The sequence below is a fragment of the Cibotium barometz genome, chromosome 3 (assembly GCF_041138505.1).
Source record: "Cibotium barometz isolate CiBa-2024 chromosome 3, ASM4113850v1, whole genome shotgun sequence".
Taxonomy (NCBI): domain Eukaryota; kingdom Viridiplantae; phylum Streptophyta; class Polypodiopsida; order Cyatheales; family Cibotiaceae; genus Cibotium; species Cibotium barometz.
The window spans coordinates 69,691,980-69,716,080 of NC_141048.1; the positions used below are offsets into that span (position 1 = coordinate 69,691,980).

The 24,101-nt window shown below is 43.1% G+C and overlaps 1 protein-coding gene across 1 annotated transcript; it reads left to right on the plus strand.

The window, feature by feature from the left end:
- Nucleotides 1-2,938: 2,938 nt before the first annotated feature.
- On the plus strand, nucleotides 2,939-23,157 carry LOC147640475 (pentatricopeptide repeat-containing protein At4g13650-like). Its single transcript, XM_086781069.1, has 3 exons — nucleotides 2,939-3,073; nucleotides 18,494-18,846; nucleotides 18,944-23,157. Exon 3 carries the CDS (start codon nucleotides 19,519-19,521, stop codon nucleotides 22,123-22,125), a length of 2,607 nt encoding a protein of 868 aa, XP_086637195.1. The 5' UTR covers nucleotides 2,939-3,073; nucleotides 18,494-18,846; nucleotides 18,944-19,518; the 3' UTR covers nucleotides 22,126-23,157.
- The last annotated feature ends 944 nt before the right edge of the window (nucleotides 23,158-24,101 follow it).

Consider the following 24,101-nt stretch of genomic DNA (forward strand, 5'->3'; position numbering starts at 1 on the left):
TTGACTTTATTGTCATTTTCACAATTAGCTTGGAATGTGTTCGCATCAAAGGATTTCACACCCAGGTGAAATGGTCTCTCTAGAAGCAGGATATGTTGGACCGCAAGAAGAGATTATATTTGGTTTTATAGATTGGTGAATCAACTTCAATAAAATGTGTACTAGCTTTCAATTATTATAAACAATCATGAATATATTATTTTATTATGTTTCACTTGTAATTCATTACGTGATTATAGCAATTTTTAAGTGTACAAAGAAGTTGAGTGTCCTTAATTTTGTTTGAAGTTCACAATACTACTGTTCACATTTGTTTGTGAATTATTTCATAGCAACTTTTATTTGTAATTTTTTGCATAGCAACATGAGGTAGGAAAAGATCCTCATGCACCGAAGTATTTCCAAGAGCACATACTTCAAAGAAAGACGAAAATCAAAAGGAAAGCTTACTCCCTATGCCAAAAAAGTAATCCACACATAATTATCTACGTCTATGTACTTTTAATTGGATTCCTTGTAATAATTGATATTGTCATGTGGATCAATGATTTAGACTACTTGTGTGTTTAAAGAGAGTGCATATATGGCATTGGAGAGTTCCTTCTAATAATTGATCTTACCATGTGGATTAATGATTTAGACTACTCATGTGTTCAAGAGAGTGCAGATATGGCATTGGAGAGTTCCTTCGAATGCGTAAGCTATTTTGGAAAGGTGTTTAGGACGACAAGTGGTTGGTTATGGTCTTGGAATGCCACTAAAAGAGAGAGGTAGACATGGAATGGATTGTAACATCAGTCTAACAATGACTCGAGCGAGAAATTAATGAGAGGTTGGGTTAAAAAGTCTAAAGAAGAATTGAAATTGATATAGCCGAGTTATGAAACCCAAAATTGCATCATTCCTATACCACACAACCTAAGGTATATAATGGCCTTTTTTGTTCTATTGAATGTAATATATGTGCAAGAAGATATGATAAAGATATATTAATCTTATTTGTATGTGTTTAATGATGCAAGAGTACGTATAAGTGCAAAACTGCATTTTTTAAATAATAACATATAATTACCTTATAATATAAGTTGTAATTAAACATATTCATATATTAGTAATGTTAAAATTTGAATAAGCATAATTAAGAGAGTATAGGTTTAAACAAAATAATAAATAAAAAACTTTATAGCTATATATCTAGTCATTTTGTAGTATAAGTAAAAAAATTTAACATATGACACATTATGTATGAACTAAAATTTGAAATTATTTTTAAATACAAATAGTATATAAATATATTTATATCATATGATCATAATTATAGATTTTTTTGAAAGTTGTTATAAATATTAACTATTTTTTCATTATGAAAAATCATAATAATATACATATATAAAAACAAATGAGTTACATACACACACGCATGCATGCACACACCTCGCATGCATGTGCACACACACACACACACACACATAGAGACACATACATGCACACACATATATGTAAATGTATGCATGTATATATATAGATACAGGTACATACATACCATGTGCATGTGTGTGTGTGTGGAGCTGTCAAGGTGCAACATATATAGGCTTTATGAGTGGAGGAGAGGGAGTTGTGGTATTTTTCTTTTGTATTTGTGTGTTTGTGTGCTTGTGTTCTTGTGTGTGTGTGTGCGTGTGTGTGGAGAGTTGTTGAAGTGCTGGAGCAAAGCAAAGGAGGCTCTAATGGGGCTAGAGGGAGTTATGGTATCTTATGTGTGTGTGTGTGTGTGTGTGTGTGTGGTGCCGGAGGGAGTTGTGGTATCTTATGTGTGTGTGTGTGTGTGCGCGCGTGCTGTAACAAAGTAGAGGAGGCTCTATGATGGGCTAGAGGGAGTTATGGTATTTTATGTGCATGTGCATGTGTTTTCTCTTTGTGTCTTTAGCCACCTAACGAAGTGGTTTGTGTGTATGGGTGATGTGGAGCATGTGCTGTGTGGGGATGTGCTACAAACAAGGGATGCATTTAGGATGGGGTGGGCAAGCATTGTCAATGTTATAAGCATGTGCATTGGAAGGGGAATGGGTCACACATTATGTTGCCAAAACTTATTTTGGTATACCCATCTTTGAGTGGTGGTGAGGCCTAGTGCCAGTTGGGGAAGGTGGATTAGGGATGGAATAAGGGTTATGGTTACCACTAATTAGAGTAAAGGACTAGATTAGATTTAAATAAGTGCTAGGTGTAGTTAGATTATGGATTTAAAGTAGTGCTAGGTGAAGTTCGATAATGGATAAGAATACTGAGTTAAAATTTGTCAAATTAGTTAGGAGGATTATGTGTGGACCAAGGTTGACTTAGAATTAAACTAGGATTAGGAGATATTATAATTAGATGCAACTAGATCAGGGTTAGGGTTAGCTAAATTAGGATGAGGGTTAATGAGATAAGTGTTAGGCTTCTCTAGGATTAGGCGATGGCTAGGGTTAGGGCTAGCTAGGTTAGGTGATGGTTAGGGTAGGGCTAGCTAGGTTAGGGTTAAGGTTAGCTAGGTTAGGGTTATATTTATAGTAGGACTAGCTGTTAGTTGTATGCGTACGAGCCAATACTAGTTCCCCCTTTACTCTTATCCTCCTATATATATTATTGACCTATTCTAATAGATTTTTGTTCTACCCTTACTACCATTCTAATGTCAACCTATAGTAACCTTCAAATATGATCCACCTATATAAGCTACTAACCTATACTAACCTTCAAATATGATCCACTTGTATAAGCTACTAACCTAGCATGCAAATGCAAAAAGGACATGCTAATTCAATTACGATCCTAAATAACGTTAAAATATTCCAAACCTACATATTTTTAACCTTCTACTTTTCAAACTCACTCAAATACACAAAAATGCATATATATATATATATATATATATATTATTGCCACTTATAAGGAATACTCACCATCACACGTACAGCAATAGTAGAAGAAGTTATAAATAAGGGCGTGAACTTGCAAGGTCTCTTGTCAAAAGTTGCCCTGCTTCTGTCTGTACACGAGGATGCATTTGCCAACCGGCTACCCTCTACAGGTACATCATTTTGATTGCTTTTCTGTTTTGAGAAGATAGTCCTCTATTTATGTGTATTCTTGGGTGTATGCATGGAGATGTGAGCATTAATTTAAGTGGACATGCCTTTGTACATGCCCTTTTTGGGCCTGATGATGATGTCATAGCATGCATACCATGCCATTACATGAATTATGACCATAGCATGTATTCTACTTCTGCTGCATGTCAAGTGTATCCATACTCTTGACATGCCATGACATGACCAGGGAGGACGAGCTCAGAAAATTAGGGCGGTTACCACACAGGCAATGAGAGTGTGATTGTTAGGGTATTAGCTGTCTCTGAGGCATAAAACACTGGGTACTGGAGCTAAGCAGAGAAGGCAGATGACTCGTATAGCTATGGAGCGTCAATGAAATTAGTGGAAGATAGCCCAAGCAGGAAATCATGGTGCAACAATCGTGGTACCAAAGCAAAGGCTATTGTTTGGATAATCTAAAGGAACATCATATGGTTGCACAAAAAGTAGGGTGATCAGTTAAGGACTGGGTCTCCCCCATGCCTATCAAAGGAGTTCCACTACACCCTTTCTTGCATTTCAGGCCTGAGCGCTAAGCCATGGCTTTGTTCAGCTTTTAACTTCAGTAGCTCTCCTTAGTCATGAGTCTTCATAGTCCATCAGAATACGTCTATTGTGCTCAGTGGTATTTAACAAAAAGGGCAAAAAATAGCAACTGCACATAGCAAAATAAGTAGAAAAACAGAATACGTAAGCCAAACTATGTCAATACAGAAGAGAAGCACGTTGACTCTAAATCACAGCTGCCCTTGTGGCAAATATAAAGAGCAAGTATATCCCAAGTCCAGTGCCCTAATGTGAAAATTTGCCTGCTTTCTTGCTTGTTTTTCCTTGCAGTGTAAAAGGAGGAGGTGATAGAATGTCTTGATTGATCAGTTGTCTCTTTAGGAGACATCAATCTCAGGTGGCTGATATTATCGAGAGGCCTAGAGGGGCTGATTCTCTTTTGGGACAAGCTCTTGGCGCTATTCTGTTGTGCGTAGATGATATCACCGAAAGGGCTTCAGAGACATTAGGTGCACTACGCACCTTTTGTGAACAGAAGGATTTGCATGTAAACCTTGGCAAGACCAGGGTGGTATCTTTTATACCTTTAGTCTGGGATTGAGCAAGCATGATTTCACAGACAAAGAGGAACCAATATAGGACTACAATATGTGGGAGGAACCAATATAGGACTACAATATGTGGGGGTAGTTTTTTCCTGCCCATGATTTGCCATGAGGAACGATCAGAGATGTAATGCTAGTTTACTGTTTGACTATTGGCCACTCTTTTGGGGACTTCTCCTTGACCAAAATGAATTGATTGAGAATATTACTTATGATGTCCTTTAGGATCATTAGGATTGTTACGTCCTCATCAGCCTTTAGCATTAGAGTAACCTTGGGTTAGGGGCATGTGCTAACCCAAAATTACAGGATTAGGGTTAGGGTTAACCCAAGATTATGGTTAAGGCTTAGCAAGGCATGGGGACCTGGAGGGTTCATAGACTAAGGATGCTAGCAGGATGAGGTGGCCTATTCTATGCTAAGGGGGTGATGTTTAGCTGCACGCTTTTAGTGATTGGGCTAGATGTAGGGAAAGCTTATAAATAAATGAAGGGCCAATGATAGATGATGTTGTTAGATTTACCTCCTTCCATAAGCTAAGGTTGGAGTTAGTGGATTGCTCTAGGAATGCAAGATGACTCGAGGGGTCAGGCCTTTTTAGACCAAGGCTTGAAGGTGACTGGGAGAATGATTGATTCTCTAGGAACAATTCCTTTAGTTGGTAATCTTTTGTGAGCAAGAAGGTCGGTGATTGAAGAACAATCTCTCGCTTCTAGTGGATTTAGACAACCTTTCTATTGACATCCACTAGAGACTTCCAAGAAGTCATATTTTTGAGAGTAAAATAGACTCTAATGGAAGTGTGGAATTAGGATGTAGGAGGGAGTTGGCAATTATGCTTTTGCCAAATTGGAAGGAGTTGTTGGGTTCAGTACCAGCTGAGGATTGGATAAAGGAGATCTTATGATTGAACACAGGCTCCTTTTAGTTTTGGACAGGGGGGATCTTGTGTTTGGTATATTGTGCATTGATGAGTACATGGTATGTACTCAAAGGACTTCTCTCATGTGAATGGTTGTTTCACATGCGTGGACGTGCGTGACGTGGGATAGTTGATACAACTTGCTACCTAAGCATGAGTTGTTTGGACTTGTGATGGAGGTAATGAGATGCTGGAACTTATTTGCACCAACTTGGCTAGTGTTTGCCGACAACCAATGCAGGATGCCATTTGGTATTACAATTGAGTTGTACTAGAGTTGTTTTTGGTAGAACTTGTTACGCTTTGTGACTAAGTGTCCTACCGCGATTCTTGTATCAGAGTGCAATTGGGAATGGTATTTCAACTCTTGGATTTGAGTTGGATTTTTTTTAAGCTTTCAACTCTTAGAGGAGAGTTGGATTGTATTAGCAGTAAGCCGTTGGATCTTTGTAGCCAGGTCTACAAGAGGAGTTTCATAGTGGCTTAGGTAAGAGCCAAGAGACTTGAGTAAATGCTATGAGTGATTGTCAGGATCTGAGGAATTGCTTACAGTGGTGCATCTCATTATGGATTCTCAAGGACGTGAATCGGTTGTACATATTCAAGGTTACTTAGATCATTTACTTTTCTTGATTACGTTGGTATGGAGAAGTAAAAAGGAAGCTTCTCGTGACTATCACACTAAAATTTCTAGTAAGAGAACTTTGCAAAACTCTATTACCTACATTCTTGATAACAAAAACAAGCCCAAAAGAGGGCAAAAACAATAGATAGGAGAAGATAGAGGCCCTATAGCATGTCTTCATAAGCTTCCCAATCAAAATCAAAATCAATCTTACAGGATTCAAGGGTCCTCATTTTTCCTGTTGTGTTGAGGTACATAGCTTAAACTTTCTCCTTGTGTTACTCTTTGATGGTAGAATAGTGACCTCTATTTTAAGAAATTTTCCTTGTAAACATGGTAGTAGTTTTTCTAGATTCCAAAGGGACTAAAGTATGGAGATTCTAGTAGAATTTTTACAATGTAAATAGGTTAAACATACATATGGAATATGGTGGAAAGTAGTATGGTATCAAGTTATAATTAAGGACTTACATTTTATGCTTAGTGCGGCTCTTGGTTCAATTTGAGGAAGATGTAAAGTTGTTCAAGCCTTGTTTGGATAAACTTCTAGTCGTATACGGTTATCCATTGTCGTCTCTAATCTCACTTGGATCTAGTTTTAGTACAATGGCAGAAAAATGGGCATCCAAACTGGAACTGATGGTAACATGATTCCTCTTGTGAATCACATTCAAGTCAATAAGGAAGTCAAGTGAGAGTTTGATTGTATGTGCTTTATGTTCGAGAATCCAAAGTTCCTTCTAATTGGCTTATCAAAGGGAGGCATGGCTTTCTTGAGCAATTTTCTCATGGTTTTGCAGATGATCTTCCTAAACAATTGCCTCCGGCTAGGGAAGAATATCACAAAATTGATTTGGTACAAGGCAATGCTCGCCGACAAGTCGAAGATCTATTGGAGTGTGGATTTCTTGAATCTTGTTGGTAGAGGAAAAGGATGGCTTTGCTAGGATGTGCTTCGACTATCAAAAACTTAATAAAATTACCATCAAGAATCGAGTAATATTTTCAGTAAGATGAATCTTAAGTGGATATTATCAAGTGAGAATGGTTTCTGAAGGCATCCACAAGACTGCATTCTCCACCAGTTTTGTTTGTATGAGTTCTTTGTCATGTCCTTTTTGGTGTGACAAATGCTCTAACTAACTTCTCAAGGATGATGGTGCCCATCTCTCGAGCTTATTGAAAGATTTGTGCAGCCTTTTCTAATGATACTTTGGTTTTTAGTGAGAATGAAGAGGAACACAGAAAACACTTGGAGATCATTCTCTAGTGTTGCAAAGCAATTCTCTTTATGTAAACACTAAATGGAGTGTGTAGTGAAAGAGTGCACAGAGCGGAAGCAAGATGAGCACTAGAGTGTGCTGAACTGAAAGTGCAAGAGAGAGAGAGAGATGAAACTAATAAGCTGAATATACTGCAATGAAAGCAATCATGAGCAAGAGACAAACTATTCTCATAAGTGAAGGATACAAAAGGTGGGAGTGTGTCAACACATGAACCACACATCAATGAATGAAAAGGGAGAGGCCAGCCCACCTATTTATAGGTAAGATGGGGCTAGCTGACTAGACCAGAGGAGTTGGCCGATTGGAGCAGGCTCACCTGACTTGGGAAAAATCCAGGAAAAATGGGAGAGAAATACGGGTCGCCAACCCATAACCAAGGGCCATAAAAAGGATCAAATATGGGCAACTACATGGGTAGAATATGGGGATGAATATGCTAACATCCCCTCTCAGCCCAGATACCGAACAAACTCCGAGAAGCCGAAGACGAGGAGCCAAGGAAGCCTGAGACACTGGCTTGGTGAACAAATTTGCTGAATTCTCTGCTAAAGGACAATACTCCAAACGCAAATCTCTAGCAAGAACCTGTTCACGAACATAGTGAAACTAAATCTCAATGTGATTCGTACGAGCATGAAACACAGGGTTCTTGGCGTTGGGGATGCTATCAGAATGAGCGGCGGAAATGAGACAAAAACAGAGCAGAAAAGAAACGCAAAAATGCTGGAGAGAGAAGTGTTGTGTAAACTCTACTATATACACAAGATCTAGTACAAGACAAGTGGGGGGGCAAGGCCCACACTATATATGGGCTGGGGCTGCTGGTCGGCCATTGCAAAATAGGTCGATAGCCCCAACAAAGCCCACGACTGGGATAATATCCAGTCGGCCAGCCAAAAACAAAGTTGGCCACCCAACAGAAAACAAGTTGGCTAGCAGAAAAATACTGGGCCCCACCTGAGCAGCCAAACCTATAGGCCGAAGGGAAAAGTTAGCACCCCCGCAATTGAAAAATTGGAAAAATATGAACAATGGGAAAAATGGAGAAACACTCACATCGGGCGGGCACACCCACAACATTGGTCCTCACTCCCTACTGTGTAATATGGTACAGATAGGAGAAGACTGCTAACACCCCCTCTTAGCTCCTAGATGTGGAACCAACCCTAGTGAGCTGGAGTGCTAACGGAGCATCTGATGAGGTAGAGGCTTCGTGAAGAGGTCCGCCGCATTGTCCTCCATCGAACAAAAGACTAGCAAGATGTCAGCAGCCAAAATCTTCTCACGAACAAAGTGATATTGTATCTCTATGTGCTTGGTCCGGGCATGGAAGGCCAGGTTCCGAGCTATAGCTATACAACTCTGGTTGTCGCACTGGATGACCGTGGGTTCCTTCTGTGGAAACCCAATCTTGCCAAGTAACCTCCGCAGCCACACCACCTCGCAAGCAGCACCACAAGCAGCCCGATACTTTGCCTCAGTAAAAGACAAGGCAATAGTTGGCTGCCTCTTGCTGCTCCAAGAAATTGCTCCTGATGAAACCGGCCTCTGATGGAAACCAGAGTGCGGTAGACTAGCAGTCACCCGTCCACCTGTAGTCTAGATATGAAAACAGAAAAGATTGGGGCTAGAGTGCCCAAATCTGAAAACAAAGCGACACCTGTTGGCCCCAAAGCTTGGCGCCCCTTGCGGTATTTCTTTATTCAATTTCAAAAGTATGAAGGCTGAGTACAACAAAAATCAGCCAAGAGATTACACCTGTATGTCCAATCTGACGGCCCACAATCCCACATAGCACAGAGGATCCACGTACACAGATCTGTGTCTCAAAATAACACACTGTGCCTCCCTCTGATCAGCCAAGACCACTAAGCAGGGCAGCCATGAGCATACATCTGGCATAACTCAAACACATGATTCAACATCTCAGCTCATACATACATGTACTGTTCAACCTCTGTCTCCACCCTTGTCAATCTGCCATACCCCTCCTCTCACAAGGGGCCAGATAGCTCAAATCTGCAACAGACATCAAGCAGTAGAATGAGAGATAGATGAACAGATGCGGAGCTTACCAAATTCAGCCCGTGTATCTGCACTGGAGGGAGCAACGGTACCAATCTGTACTTGCAGGCACTTGTTTCCACAACCCTGCTTCACACGTGTGTATGTACTTGTCTGTACCCTCCTCCTTGCATCCAACTCTATGCTGTACTTGACTGTACAGATCTGAAAAACAGCCCTGTACCAGTCTGTACTACCTCGGGATACGTGCCAGAAGCTGTCCTTGCATACACCGCCTGCAACCAGCACTTGTACACGCCTGTACCTGCGCAGCCAGATCTGTCCAGAGCCTGTCCAGAGCCGCCAGCAGCAGTACTGCTGTACCTGAACTGTCCGTACACTGTACGGCAGTCGTACAGTGCTGTACCTGCAGCTGTACTTGTCTGCACAGCCTGTACCAGCAACTGCAGCAGTTTGTTACAGCCGCCGCCCACTCTCTTGGTGCAGAGATCACTCAGCGCAGCCTGTACCTGCTGCAACCTGTCCGTACAGAACTGTACGACTGGTTTGTACAGAGAAAAACAGCAGCACACCACCCTTCAGCAGTCGACCAGTTCCTCTCCTTTCTCTTCCACGCTTGAGAATACACGCCTCCTTCCAAAAAGCAAGAGAGAGAGAATAGAGAGAGTCATACCTCCAAAAGTGGAGTTGCCCCCTCTCCATAATAATCCTTGGCCCCCCCCCCACTTTAATTATCATTAAAGTTCCCTAGGGGCCACTAAGGCCTAGGGGCAACTTTAATAAAACATTAAAATACTAATGTTCTAGTTCCCCCCTTCACACCTAGGGATGTCCACACATCATTAACTCTGTCCGGGCACCCCCCATGTGAATCATTCAATATTCTGACTCTGCAACCACCATGCCCACACTTGTGCTGTTCCATTTTCACAGGGCCATGACATACCCCCCTCTTGAAAAATGGCAAGCGTCATCGATTGCATTCTGGTGATACAGCAAAATATCCAAAGTGAAATATACAATATGGCAAGATCAGCGTCCCAATCTCTCTAAGCCATGCACATGTAACAACATTCACTGCAAAACAATGGCATAGTAATAGTCCAAGTTGTATACCACTGTGAACCATACATATCCACAAAATCCCATGTGACTAGTACACATATATCATAGAAGTTCCGTAAACAGATGTACTGTCAGCCTCAGTACCTTCGGGTGAGATAAAAACTGCACCAAGCGACCTCTAGATGTCATCTGAGCCTGTCTGTATCAAGGGAGTGGAGTTGCTACCCCCCTCTTGAGCATCAGGTAATGCTCCAGACCCATGCTCTGCTGAACCTGAATGAGCCACAACAAGAGTCGGCTCTAACTCAAAGGCATCGAGATAAAGCTGCAAAACCTGAGGTGAATCTGTTAAGTCACCTTCCTCCATCCACTTCGCATCCATCGGTGAATAGTTCTTGAACTTCACAAGATAGCGACGGGAAACTTTACCGCGTACCTTCCTTTCTTTATGTGCCAGTATCTGCTCTGGAATCAGAACCTCATCAAGTTCCTCAACTTCCGGCTGAGCCTCATCTGATACATCCTCAGGCACATCCCCACGGAAAGGTCTAAGAAGACTCACGTGAAAAGCATTGTGAATCCTCCAGTGATCTGGTAACTTCAAACGATAGGTTACCTCACCAATCTTTTCCAAAATCTGAAAAGGCCCATAATAACGCATGCTCAACTTAGGGAATAAGCGCTACCCTTCATCTTCTTGAGTCTAGCCTTTTCAAAGCGCAAAAGAACCCAATCACCCAATGCAAACTGTAAATCACGTCTGTGATGGTCTGCGGCTTTCTTTTGCTTCTGCTGAGTTTTCTGGAGTGCCAACTTAACCCTCCGATAAGCTTCATCCAAACTCTCCACATACTGATCAGCCTCAAATATCTTATCCTTTGTATGCAAAATGGGTGGTACCTTCTTCCCTCCTTCCACAATCTCAAAAGGCGCCTTGCCTGTCGAGGTATGTACAGTGTTGTTATATGCAAACTCCACCAAAGGAAGATACTTTTCCCATTGTTGCTTGTGCTCTGACACATAACACTTGAGAAGATCCAATACTGTAGAGTTAGCCTCTTTTGACTGACCATCTGTCTGTGGATGAAACGACGATGAAAACTTGAGAGTTGTACCCATGTTGTCAAACAACCCTCTCCAGAACAAACTCGTCATCCGTGGATCACGGTCACTAATGATAGACGTAGGCAAGCCATGATACTTGAAGATGTTCGCCATGAACAACTTCACCATATGATCCACTTTGATCGTCTTACGCACGGGAATGAAATGTGCCTGCTTACTGAACCTGCATATGATAGTCCAGATGCCATCATTTCCCGTTTGTGTCCGTGGAAGATCAAATATAAAATCCATGGCAATGCTCTCCCAAGGTCTATCTGGAATAGGTAAAGGCTGTAATAACCCTGGTGTCTTCTGACGGTCAAACTTTACCTTCTAACATACGATGCATTGCCTCACAAAGGCATCAACATCTCTTCTCAAGGTTGGCCAATAAAAGAAAGTCTCCACTGCTTTGACCGTGGCGTCAATACCTCTATGACCTGCATACGGTGGAGCATGACTTTCAATCATAACCTTGAGTCGCAATGGCCTGGTAACACACAGTCTGCCATGCATCAATAAAAACCCATCTCTGAGAGTATAGTGCTCATGCCGCTGACCCTCAGACATCTGATCATACAACCTTTCGAAGTCCTCATCATGGGCATACTGCTCTTTCATTTCATCAAGCTCATGATGATAAGCAAGTGAAACTGCAGAGACCTGTGGCTTGCGTGACAAAGCATCTGCCACTACATTCTTTTTGCCTTCCACATGCACAATCTGGAAGTGAAACATTGACAAAAAGTTTGCCCAACGCATATGCTTCTCTGAAAGCTTAGTTTGCGTGAGGAAATAACGCAAGGTTTGATGATCTGTCTGTACAGTAAAATCAGCCCCAAGCAAGTAGTGATTTTCCTATTATAAGTATCCACCACCGCATGTACCCTGTGGCACCATGGCATCCCCAACAAAACATCACAGCCATCAAGTGGCATGATAAAGAACTCTTCGTGTCCACATAACCCTGCAAATGAAGCCGAAGCTTCCCAATGATAGGAGTAACGGGTTCTGCATACCCTGGACAAGCCATATTAGCCTCATGTAACGGCCCCATCTCCTCTGCGCGAATCCCCAATCGGCCAGCCAAATCTGGTGAAATGAAGTTGGCTCTAGCACCTGTGTCAAAGAAGATCAAGGCATTCTGATCTCTCACTTTGTCCCATGCTCTGCACAACTCTGTTGCTTCACCACCTGGCTGTTCCCCCACAAGATCAGGAACTAAGCCTGCAGAAGGTTTTGGTTTCTTTGACTTGGGCAATGGGCTCTCCTTTATTGTCAGAGTCCTTTTGGGACAATTAAATGACATATGTCCCTCTTCAGTACAGTAGAAACATTTACGAGCATCTCTCAAAGCCTGTCTTTCCTCAGAAGTCCTCTTGGGCATTGGCAACTTCTTATACTTTGTCTCTGAAGACCCTTTAGCATCATGTGAAGCATGCCTAGATTTTTCAGTTTCTTGCTCATGCTCTTACTGCCTTTAAACCCAGATGATCCACCAGTGAGTAACGCATTAGCTGTCATAGCATTTTCAATAATCTGTGACATGTTCGTTACTCGTCTTGATACAATAATCTCGCACCTCCTTGGGCAGCCCACAACAATACTTCTCTACCTGCTCAGACAATGGCACTGCACGATAAGAAGTCACTGGGAGTAAAGCTTCCCAAAACTTCTTGTTATAATCCTCCAAATTATCACACTTTGAAGCATCCAATTTGTGCCATGCGGTCATAACATCCACCTCAAATGTAGATGTGAGCCATACGGAAGAGAAAACCTGTTTAAATTGGACCCATGTAGTGGGTGCTATGCCCTGCAAAAGAAGAGTAGACCACCACTGCAAAGCATTGCCCTTGAGAAAAGTGGCAGCTTTCCTCACCTTAGAGGACTCTGTGTAATTCCACTCCATAGGAAGACCAGGTTTTTATGTTTTTATGTCGTGCCAGTTTTGTGCCGACAGATATTTTGTACTTGTTCCATGAACGGGAGATATGTCCATGTTACTATTTGCACATGCACACATATTTTGCATGTTTGAAACTGTTTTCGCATGACATGTATTTGTGTGTTTGCCTGCTTGACGTGTTACTTACTGAGCGGGGACGCCTGCCAGTGAGTCGTGAAGTCTGCTCTGTATTCTGACGAGTTTTGGTGCATGTGAACAGGTGGTAAGTATGTCGCACATGTTTTAATGTTTTATATTCTAACCTTTTATTTTATAAGGTTAGGTGTTCACATTTATTTAAAAGTGGGCACCCCCTTTGGGCACCCACTTAGGGGCCAAGGTGGGGAGCCCCACTTTTAAGTGAGTGTGGGGGTGGGCATGGTCACCTACCCCCACTAGTCCCCTCACATGCATGCGTGGGTATCACCAAAGTTAACTTCACCTTAATTTTTATAACAAGGGACTCTCTTCTTCAAGCGTGGACACCCATCGCTTCTATCTGGCGTTGGTTCATCACCCGGCGATCACCTTCGCTGGCTGTCCTATCGGCTGCTCCACCACCCATACAAGCGACTGCCTCTAATCTCCACAGGCGGCTTCTTCATCTCCTATATAGGTGACTGCACCTTCTGCATGCGGCTGTCACCTCCAGATTGCTGCGCTACCTCCTCTTACAGGTTGTACTGCAGCCGGCGACTCCTCCTGGACCAGCAGGCAGCGTGGTACCCACAGTAGACTGCCACCAGCAGACGGAGCTGCCTTTGTAGGCACCTGTGTGCTCTCCTGCGCATCTCTTCCAGCAGATTACCTTGTTCCACTACAGGCACCTACACTACCTCCATCTCCTCTTTGCAGTCAGAACGTTCATCTGCAGCCAGGCAACTTTATACTGGTTGCTCTTCCACGCTTCTTGAGGCTGAGCCACCTTCTCCTATACAACGGGTGGCTGTGTTCCTGCAGCGAGATTTTACTTCTCCCAAGGCAGTTGTTCTATCGCCTATTTGCACGAGGTTGCACTTCCTTTCCATAGGCGGTGTTTTTCTTTCTTCAAGTGGCTACATCTCGGTGTCTCCCTCAAGTAACTGTACACATGGGTATTGGACTTCCTTCTGTCATCCACAACAAGTAAGTGAATTTTCAGATTTAAATAAAGTACTTTGTGTTAAATCTGCTAAGGGATTCATTCCCTCTACGGCCTCACCCGTTCGGTGCCGGGTTGTCCAAGCTTTATTGGAGAACCTCGGTCCAAAGGTGCTGAGATCGGGAGAGCCAGGCGGTAGTACGAGAGCGCCTGTTTGTGCGTGGTCTCGGAACACCAGTGAGGCGCTCTCCGCGGAGTCCAGTGAAAGCACAGGACCGTAGAGATTGGACCACACTAGTGGTCATTCTGCTTCGAGCTTCTACATCAAGTTTCGACTTCGAGCATATTTGTTTAGTACTGTTTTCATATGTACATGGACATCATCTGGTTCTTGGAACCCATGGAGCATTGTATTCATTAAATACTCCCAATAAATATATCATATATTGAGGGGGGGGTCGGCCCGTTCCGGCCCCAGTGCTGGTGTCCATCTTTCCATTTCATTTCATTTCAATTTCAAGTTGTATTAAGTTGTCCATTTCAAATTTGTGGTTTTAAAGTTGTGCTATTAAGCGTGTGGGTGTCCAACGGAGTCTTTCCCACTTGATGGGATCGGTTTCATATTCTGTGGTCCTCCTGTCTAGACGGGGGGAGCTCGAGAGGGAGATTTTCTCGAAGAAAAATCTTCTGGAACTTGTCATGGAGAATCTAGTACTTCTCTGAAGCACTGGCCACCGTCTAGGCAGTCTCGCATAGCTTTGGGCACATTCTGACAGATCTTGAAAGTGCGCTTGTCCCGATCAATATCTAGCTGGAACTCGTGAAACCGAGAATTCCCAAAATTATGTCTGCTCCTACAAAAGGGGCAACCATAAAATCGTGCACAAACTCTATGCCCTAAATGACTAACTTAGCACTCTGAGCTTCAAACTTGATGCTCGTCGTCATGCTTGTGCTAAAACCCTTAACTTTCTTGTCCACTGAAGTCAAGACAAAACGGGCTGAGGAGACAGAAAAAGAGGAGCTGGAGAACGGGTGCGCTCTTCCGGGGCCAAGATCTGCACCTTCTTCTCTTCCAATTTGGTACCCTGTTCTGCGATTGCTCGCATCATTTGTTGGAACATCTCCTGTACACTCATGCCTGCCACCCTCGAAGGACTGCCTGATACACTATTCCCAAGGTTGTTGGTCTCTCGTCGTCATGGCTTGCCATAGCAAGAAAATGCACTTCCTTTCCAGAGCGCAATTTGACCATCCACTATGCGTAGGCAAAAAACCAACCGTCCTTCAAGGGACAGGAGTCACACCGAAAGGGGTGGTCCACTGGAGTCTACAAACCAACCACACAAGCTTGAAAAAAATTTCTTTCTTTTTTTTTTGGCTGAATCTTCACACTTGAAGAAGGCTCTGATACCAATGTAACATGTGGAAGCTACGTGGTCAAATCAGTAACTTCAATGCTCAGAATTTGGCAATCTTTCACGACGAATATAATGCACAAAACTGAAGTAGATGTGTAGAAATAGAGAGAGAGAGAGAGAGAGGGAGAAGAGGGCACAATATTGGGTCCCAAATACCCTATGTAGGGCCCCCACCACGAATGGTGTATTTGCTTTATTAGAATGATGTAAACAGAAAATAAAGACTAAATCTTGACATGCAATGCTCACCTTGGTTGGAGCACTCCCCTTGGCTGTCCTGGCCCTTGGAACGCGTCAACCCCTTGTGAATACTGAGATAGCAAACCTAAATTTCAGGCTGGGTTTTTTACACCCTCTCTTGCTTCAAGTCGGCCAGCTTCCAGAAGTCGGCCTGTATAGCAGTTTTTCTCCATGACCAGGGAAAATAGCATTAAATGCTAGATATTCCATCTCTTTCACACCAAGTGTTGACTGGCCACCCCAAGCATACCTGCTGGCTGCTGGGCAGCCTCTAGGCTGACTATTTGGGCTGTCCCATAGCTGGTCGACAGGCTCTCTAGGACCTGAGCCTAGTTGGCTTTGTAACTATTTGCTCTATTTCACATGATGAAACCCATGCTCGGACACCAGACACATGGAAGAAGACATGGGGACAGGGTCCATAAGGTTTGATTAAGAAAAAGCACCATTCTTGGTCAAAAAGCAAGAAAAAGAAAAAAGTCAAACAGGTTTGACCGCGAGCCAAGGGCACCGTTGGAAAGAGGAGACTGAGCCGGACCAAAAAGCTAAAAGGCACTTTCTCAAAAAGTAGCTCTAAGGCCAAAAAGCCATGCCTTAAAGCCAGAAAAGCAAAGCACCAAAAGTTGAGTAATATTTTATTAATAAAAGTAAAAAAAGCAAAAGCAAACGCAAAAAGGGAAAAGCAAAGAATAAAAAGGCAAGCAAAAGCATGAAGAAGCTTTTGGCAAAAACTGTGCCCATCCTAAAATGGGTCCGAAGTGTACTAATTATGTAAAATGGTTATGTGGCACCCTAGTACAACAATTATGTGAAATACTCCCAGAGCACAATCTTGACACAGACTTAAACTAAGAGCAGAGCTCAAAACATGATAGCAATGTTGAAATTAAAATGACACCTGCACTATGGCTGGAAAAGGCCGACCTCCCTTGGTAATATTTGTATTAGCAAGGCTTTTTTTTGTACGACAAGATGGGAAATGAATACAAATACCAAGTTCGTAGATCCAAAAGTTTAGAAGAGCAAAACTCTGGAGACTCGCTAGACGAGGACCCCCTTGCGCATGCCCCCCCCCCCTCTCCCCGCCCCTCCCTTTGCACGATTTTGCGCCAGCCTCTACCTCCTCCTTGTGTCTCTCTACCTTCCGCCAGGGAAAAAAAGGGGCAGACTGAGGTGGAGGCCTTCACCCCTCCACCTCAGTCTGCCCCTTTTTTTCGCGCAGCCACCGTGCTTCCTCCACGTGCCACCCTCAATCCCGCCTCCCTCATCTTTTCACTGCCCTCGTGCTCTCTGCCCTCCACCTCACCTACTTCTGCCTGTCGCCCCAGGCTTGTGCCCTTCACTCCTTTCTATCCACTTTCTCCTATCTCATTATCTCCTCCCTTGAGGGCGCTTCCCTACTAGACCTAGTGTCTTCCCTACTAGATCTAGACTTGACGGCATGCAAACTTATGCTAATGCAATGACCTAGGTAATTGAACATGAACTAATGCTAATTGACTGTGCAAGTCTTTGGCTGCAGAAACCCTAATGCAACGACCTATGCGAACCTTGGTTGCCTTCAAACCCTAACACACACATGCTTTTGCAAAAACTACCTCAAGATGACCTAACACAAGACCTAGCAGCTAGGCTGACTTGAAGCGTATGCTAATTTGCCTATCTTGAGGCACCTGAATGCTCTGATACCAATGTGACATGGATGTGGAAGCTAATGATGATTAATGCTAAGAAAAAAAGATTAGCACTTACCTACTTTGCAAGTTCACAGTAGAGAAGACAAGATCTGATGAAAACTATTGTATGTTGCTCAAAACATGACTATATATAATGATTGACAAAGCTCATAAATCAGATCTGAGCCCTAAATGCTGTGTGTAAACTAATGATACGTGATTGTAAACAGTGATGCAGCCTTGCAAGCACTGTCTCCCGTGATGCACTGGACTGTTGACACAGATGCCGGCTGTAGTAGCTCTGTCTCTCTGAACATGCAAGACGATCCTGGACATGCTATAAATAGGGATCCGATATGCTATTTGTATGCTGGTCGGCCAACACTTTTCAGACCCAGAAATGTTATCATAAATGTCATTAATACTCTGCCCAATATATGTCCCACCCATTGGTGCATGTCTTGGGCACTTCTAGGCGCCTATTGGGCTATCAAACTTTCCCCAAAACGTCTCCAATTCTGCCCCTAAACCTGCCCTTTAGACTGTTGCAACCAAGAAGCATGTCCATGTGCAACACAATCAAGGCATACTTTTGACATATTTTGAAGCTGGCTGAAAAGCTTTCTGCTTGGAACAATGTCAAAAGCCTTAAGCGAATCCACAAGCAACAAGAGACCTTACTCTTGGCATGTGACTCCTCAATAACTATGTTGATGCGAAGTTGTGATTCAAAGTAGGGCCGCTTCGCCTAAAACTAGCCCATCCAATGAATGTGTCTAAAAGTGCTTACCATAGACTTGAGTGCTGAGTTACAGATCCTAATCATGATATGACTCTTTGTGATGGTTTTGTAGTTGCTTGACTCTATGGATTGGGATTATGGTTTTACGAGACCAAATCCAAGTCTGATGAAAGAACTCCATTTGCAGCTGCTCATGGTTCCTATTGTGGAGTTTCTAAATGGCATCTCTCACATCAGCAGTGGTGAACAAACTCTTATTGTGCCTTTACTCCTTTTCAAAGCCCAAACAGCCCCTTGAAACTCATTCAGCAGCCAGAAGAGCAGCAGAATCAGTTCCAGGCTTCACAGAAAAGTAGCAAATCTCCAAAGCTTTTATCTGCTAACAGAACCAGCAAGGAGGAGGAGGAGAAAATCAAACTTACCCCCTGATTTCTGGCGTGTTCATATAAAGTAAAGCTTTTTAAGGTGTGAGATTCTCTTTCCCCATTCTAGTTTTCTGGCTTGTTTGTTTGTGGAAGTGCCACACAAAAACCATACGGTGGTCTCAATATACTTGTGGCAGGCTAAAAAAAATTGGAGGACAAGAAGGTATGGGCTGGGCTCGGGCTGTGGGGGACAGCTAGATGAAGAGGAGAGGCGTGTTCAGCTTGGATAGAATAGAAAGCGGATGCTATATGGAAACAAACAGTGCAAGCAAGGGAATACAGGTGCATTGGGGCCACTTGAGGTGCCTAAGACGATCAGTGAGGAAACTAGCACTGGATTTTGTGGCAGAAATAATGCAGAGTGAAGTATGGGAGCAACTCCACAATGAAACTTGGCAGGTAGGCTGCAGGTATGTTCATGGGTAGAGAGATTTAGGCCGTAGGTATTTTTATGGGGGGAAGGTTTACCCATTGGACTTTATGCATGGAGGTTCAGTAATAACTCAGGTGAAGAAGTTTAGGCCGTAGGTGTTGAGTTTCAGAAGTAAGATATATGCGTAGTAGTTCGGTTTAAGGCTATTTCAAGAGTTACAAAGAAGAGTAAATATAGAGAGATACACTGTTGGGAATTCTTCAAGGGCATTGTTAGTTGATATAACCAAAAGAAATAGGTGTGAATATCACATGGGTTCAAGAACCATGCCTTACTAAAATGCTTTTAAGGCATCATACTAGTGGCCCCTCTAGGATCATGACTGTTGTTACGGAACACATCACATCATTAGCTGAAGAGGACATCAAGAATCTGAAAAAGACCGGTCAGGGAGGACGGTTGATGAATACACTGCAATCTCCTGACCAACAAAGAATCTCAGTGCGTTTTAGGGATTATGTGCTTATGTTGCAAGAATTCATGAACAAGAAAGATCTGGTGGGAGGAAGGCATATGCATGCTAACATTATAACAGATGGGATGCAAAATATGCTCCTGGAAAACATCCTCATAAATATGTATGCAAAATGTGGAAGAATAGAAGACGCATACCAGTTGTTTGATAAGATGCATGAGAAAGATATGTTTACATGGAGCAATATGATTTCTGGGTACGTTAACAATGGCTCTGCTGGGGAAGCTTTGACACTCTTTTTGAAAATGGGATTGGAAGGTGTGGAACCAGACAGTGTAACCTTCTCTAGTGTCCTCAGGGCCTGTGCAATCCTAGCATCCTTACAAGTAGGCAAACTACTTCACAAAAACGTAATTGAGATGGGATTGGAAATAAATGTCTTTTTGGGCAGTGCCCTTATTGATATGTATGTGAAATGTGGAAGCATAGAGGATGCATGTAAGGTCTTTAATAAAATGCCTAGTCGAAATGTGGTCTCATGGAGCACCATGATTTCTGGGTTTGTTCATTATAAGCAAAGTGAGGTTGCCTTGGAGCTATTTTCTGAGATGCAACTGGAAGGTATAAAGCCAAATGAAGTCACATATATGAGTGTTCTTAAAGGATGCGCCAGTCTTGCAGCCCTAGATCAAGGAAGGCAGATTCATTTCCTCATCAAGCAAAGTGGACATGATGTAGACGTTTTTGTGGCCAGTACTATCATTGACATGTATGCTAAATGTGGAAGCTTAATTGATGCACATGAAGTTTTCAACAGGATGCCTGTTCGCAATGTCGTATCATACAGCAGCATGATTGCAGGCTATGTTCAGAGTGGGCAGGCAGAGGAGGCTCTGAAACTGTTTGAACAGATGAGAGAGGAAAATTTAAAGCCAGACGAGGTCATCTTTGTCAGCATCTTAAACGGGTTGGCCATGATGGTTGCATTAGAAGAGGGGAAGAAGATACATGCTTTGGTTAGAAAACATGGATACGAGTCAAATAAATTTGTGGGAAGTGCACTTGTGGACATGTATGCCAAGTGTGGGAGTGTAAAGGATGCACAGGAAGTGTTTGAAGGTTTGACAGAGCAAGATGTGGTGTCATGGAGCTCTATGATTGAAGCTTATTCCCAGTGTGGCCTTGCAAATGAGGCTATTGTAAGTTTTCATAAAATGGAATATGAAGGCATAAGGCCAGTCTCGTACACCTTTGTCAGCATTCTGAAGGCATGTGGCAGCTTGGCATACCTTGCAAAGGGAAAACAGATCCATTCCATCATTTTCAAGACAGAGGATGAATTAGATGTTTTTGTTGGAAGCAGCCTGGTTGATATGTATGTAAAGTCCGGTAGCGTTGCAGAGGCAGAGCATGTATTTCATAGACTACCAAAACAAAACCCGGCATTGTGGAATGCCATGATTGCTGGATTTGTGCAGCACAGTTTTGCTGCCAAGGCTTTGATGATTTTCCAACAGATGCAAGTGGAGTGCGTACAGCCAAACACAATAACGTTAGTCAGTGTTCTGAAGGCATGTTCCAATCTCATGGATGTAGAACAAGGCAAGCAGGTTCATGTGTACATCATGAGCAATGAACTGGAGTCAGAGGTGTTTATGCTGAATGCTCTTATTGATATGTATGCTAAGTGTGGGAGATTAGATTTTGCAAAGGGTTTGTTTCATAGCTCGCCTTACAGAAATGTGGTCACTTGGAATGCAATCATTGCAGCTTATGTCCAGTTTGAATATGCTGAAGATGCTTTGAAGCTGTTTTGGCGTATGGGGGAAGAATGCACACCCCCAGATGAGGTTACGTTTGCAAGCATCCTTAAGGCATGTGCCAACCTAGCAGCCTTGCAACAAGGATATAAATTTCATCTCCTCATGGTCCAAAGCAGGTGTTCCCATGATGTCCCTTTGTATAACACTCTCATAGACATGTATGCGAAATGTGGAAGCATTCAAGTTGCAAAGCAAGTGTTTGACAACATGCCTGATCGGAGTTTGGTCTCTTGGAATGCTATGATCGTTGGTTATGCCCAGCATGGAAAGGCTGAAGAGGCATTCAAGCTATTTTGGGAAATGCAACAGGAAGCTATCAAGCCGAATCATGTCAGCTTTGTTGGTGTGCTCTCAGCATGTAGCCATGCAGGACTACTGCATGAAGGCAAATTTTACTATATATACATGAGCCAACATCATGGCATCACTCCAATGGCAGAGCATTTTGTATGCATGGTTGGGCTTCTTGGTCGAGCTGGACAACTTGGGAAAGCTGAGGGTTTAATACAAGGAATTCCTTTTGAGCCTACAATTATGGTATGGAAAACTCTTCTGTGTGCCTGCACATTTCATGGAGACTTGGACCTTATAAACTCAGTTGCTGGTGAAATCAGAGAATGTCACATCTTGTGGTGTTCTGAAAAATGATCCTGATAATCTCAATGGTGGATTGCTTAACACCATTAACCAAATCAATACATCTCATTATCTACATTTGTCTTACTTCCAGGCACATAATGCCCCTTAGAAGCATGCATGACACTGGGCGACTCTGGGAAAAGGACGTTTATATGAGTGTAACAGAAGCTTGATTCTTGCATTTTGGCGAGAGTTGGATAATCTCTAAGATTTAGCTGTGGATTATGCTTTATGGTAAATTTGTGACAGATTCCTTGACACAAGCCATCAAATTATCCAAGTTTTTACAAAAGAGGAGGGGGTTGTTAGTAGCAAGAACATCGGGCATGCCTCGTGTAGGCTACGGAAGGGAACCCTGGCTGATCAGACTAGGTTGGCCTTCTTAGGTAGCTCAAAAAGGGATTCAGGAGGCTGCGTAAGACTTTTTATTAAGCAACCTTATACATTTATTGGTCTGGAGCCCTGTCAGAGAAAGACTTCCCAGTGCCTGTGATAGAACAGACCCTTAATGGCAATTTTACAGGAAGGCAGGCAGAGTTTTTCTTGCAGCATCTTCTAAAAGTGTTAATGCGATCCACTTGAATCAATCACCGTTTCAGCGGGAGGCATATGGGACCCTTGTTGGTCTGACTGTGCCATGGAATGAGATTGTCGATGATCCCCCACTACACTACCGGTGGCACTGGTTGGGTGGCTCGGGCAGGGGGAAGAAGAAAGGGGGGGGAGGGCTGGTGTCCTGTAAGGTAAGAAAGGGTCGTTTAAAGCAGACCCATGCCCCAAATCTAGAGAACAATCAGTCATCCAGAGCAGCATTAGTGTCTTCTTGGACCTGCTTCCAGTGTTCCCCAATGGTGTTAATTAGGTTCACCCGAATGGCAGTCGTCCTCTTGGCAGGAGTACTGGGCCATCTTGGATCTCGGTGCATCTAACCGACCAAATGTGCCAAGCCATGCGACTGTAAATTTGAAAGGACTGGCACGTTGCGATGCAATTGTGGAGACATACAGCGTATCATTTTGCAGTATTTATTGATGCTTGACCTGTGTTGTGCGTATGTGTGCAAGTGTGTGTGTGTGTGTGTGCATGTGTAAGCATGCAAGTGTGTGTGTATGCATGTATGTGTCGATTCTATGTGCATGTGCAAGTGTGTGTGATTATGCGTGTGTCAATTCTATATGTTTATGTATATGCACACATATGGAAGTGTACGTGTATATGTGTTGAGTGTACGTGCTAACTCTCTGTGTGCGCACGTGCATGTGCATGTGTGTGCCTTTATGTGTCGATAGTGTGTCGTCTGTGGTGTGAGTGCACATTTATGTATTAAAGCCTTAATGAAGGCGGCTCTCACGTTACCCTCACGTTGTGAGACTGTGTGTATCAACTCTGTGTGTGCACACATATGATTGTGTGTCGACAAAATCGCATGTGTGCGTGCAGTACTATGTTTACGCTTGTGTGTACATGCGCTTATGTGTATGCATGTGTATGTCTCTATGTGTGCGTACGCAAGAGAGTGTATGTGTGTATATGTGTGCCTGTGTGTGTGGATGCACACGTGTATTTACATGCATGTGTGCGTGCGTACATGCACGTGTATCTGTGTGTGCACGTGTATATGTGTGTGCACATTCAAGTGTGAGCATACACGCGTATTTGCATGTGTATGTGTGTGTGCGTTTGTGCATGATGTGCCTTTGTGTGTGTGTGTGTGTGTGTGTGTACATGCACGTGCATGTGTGTGATTAGGTGGGTGTCAATTTTATACACACGCATGAAAGCGTGTGTACGTGTGTCTATATGTATGCATGTGCGCCTATATGTATGCATGTGTATGTCTTGCATGTGCGTAAGAGAGTGGGTGTGCATCTATGTGCTTGTGTATGAACATGCATGTGTATGTACGTATACATGTGTGCGCATGCACGTGCACTTATTTGTGCATGTGGGTGTGCATACGTGCACGAATTTATATGTGAGCATGC

What these genes read in the sequence shown, in the direction of transcription:
- LOC147640475 (XM_086781069.1), top strand. Translation starts at nt 19,519, where the DNA reads ATGCTTTTAAGGCATCATACTAGTGGCCCCTCTAGGATCATGACTGTT.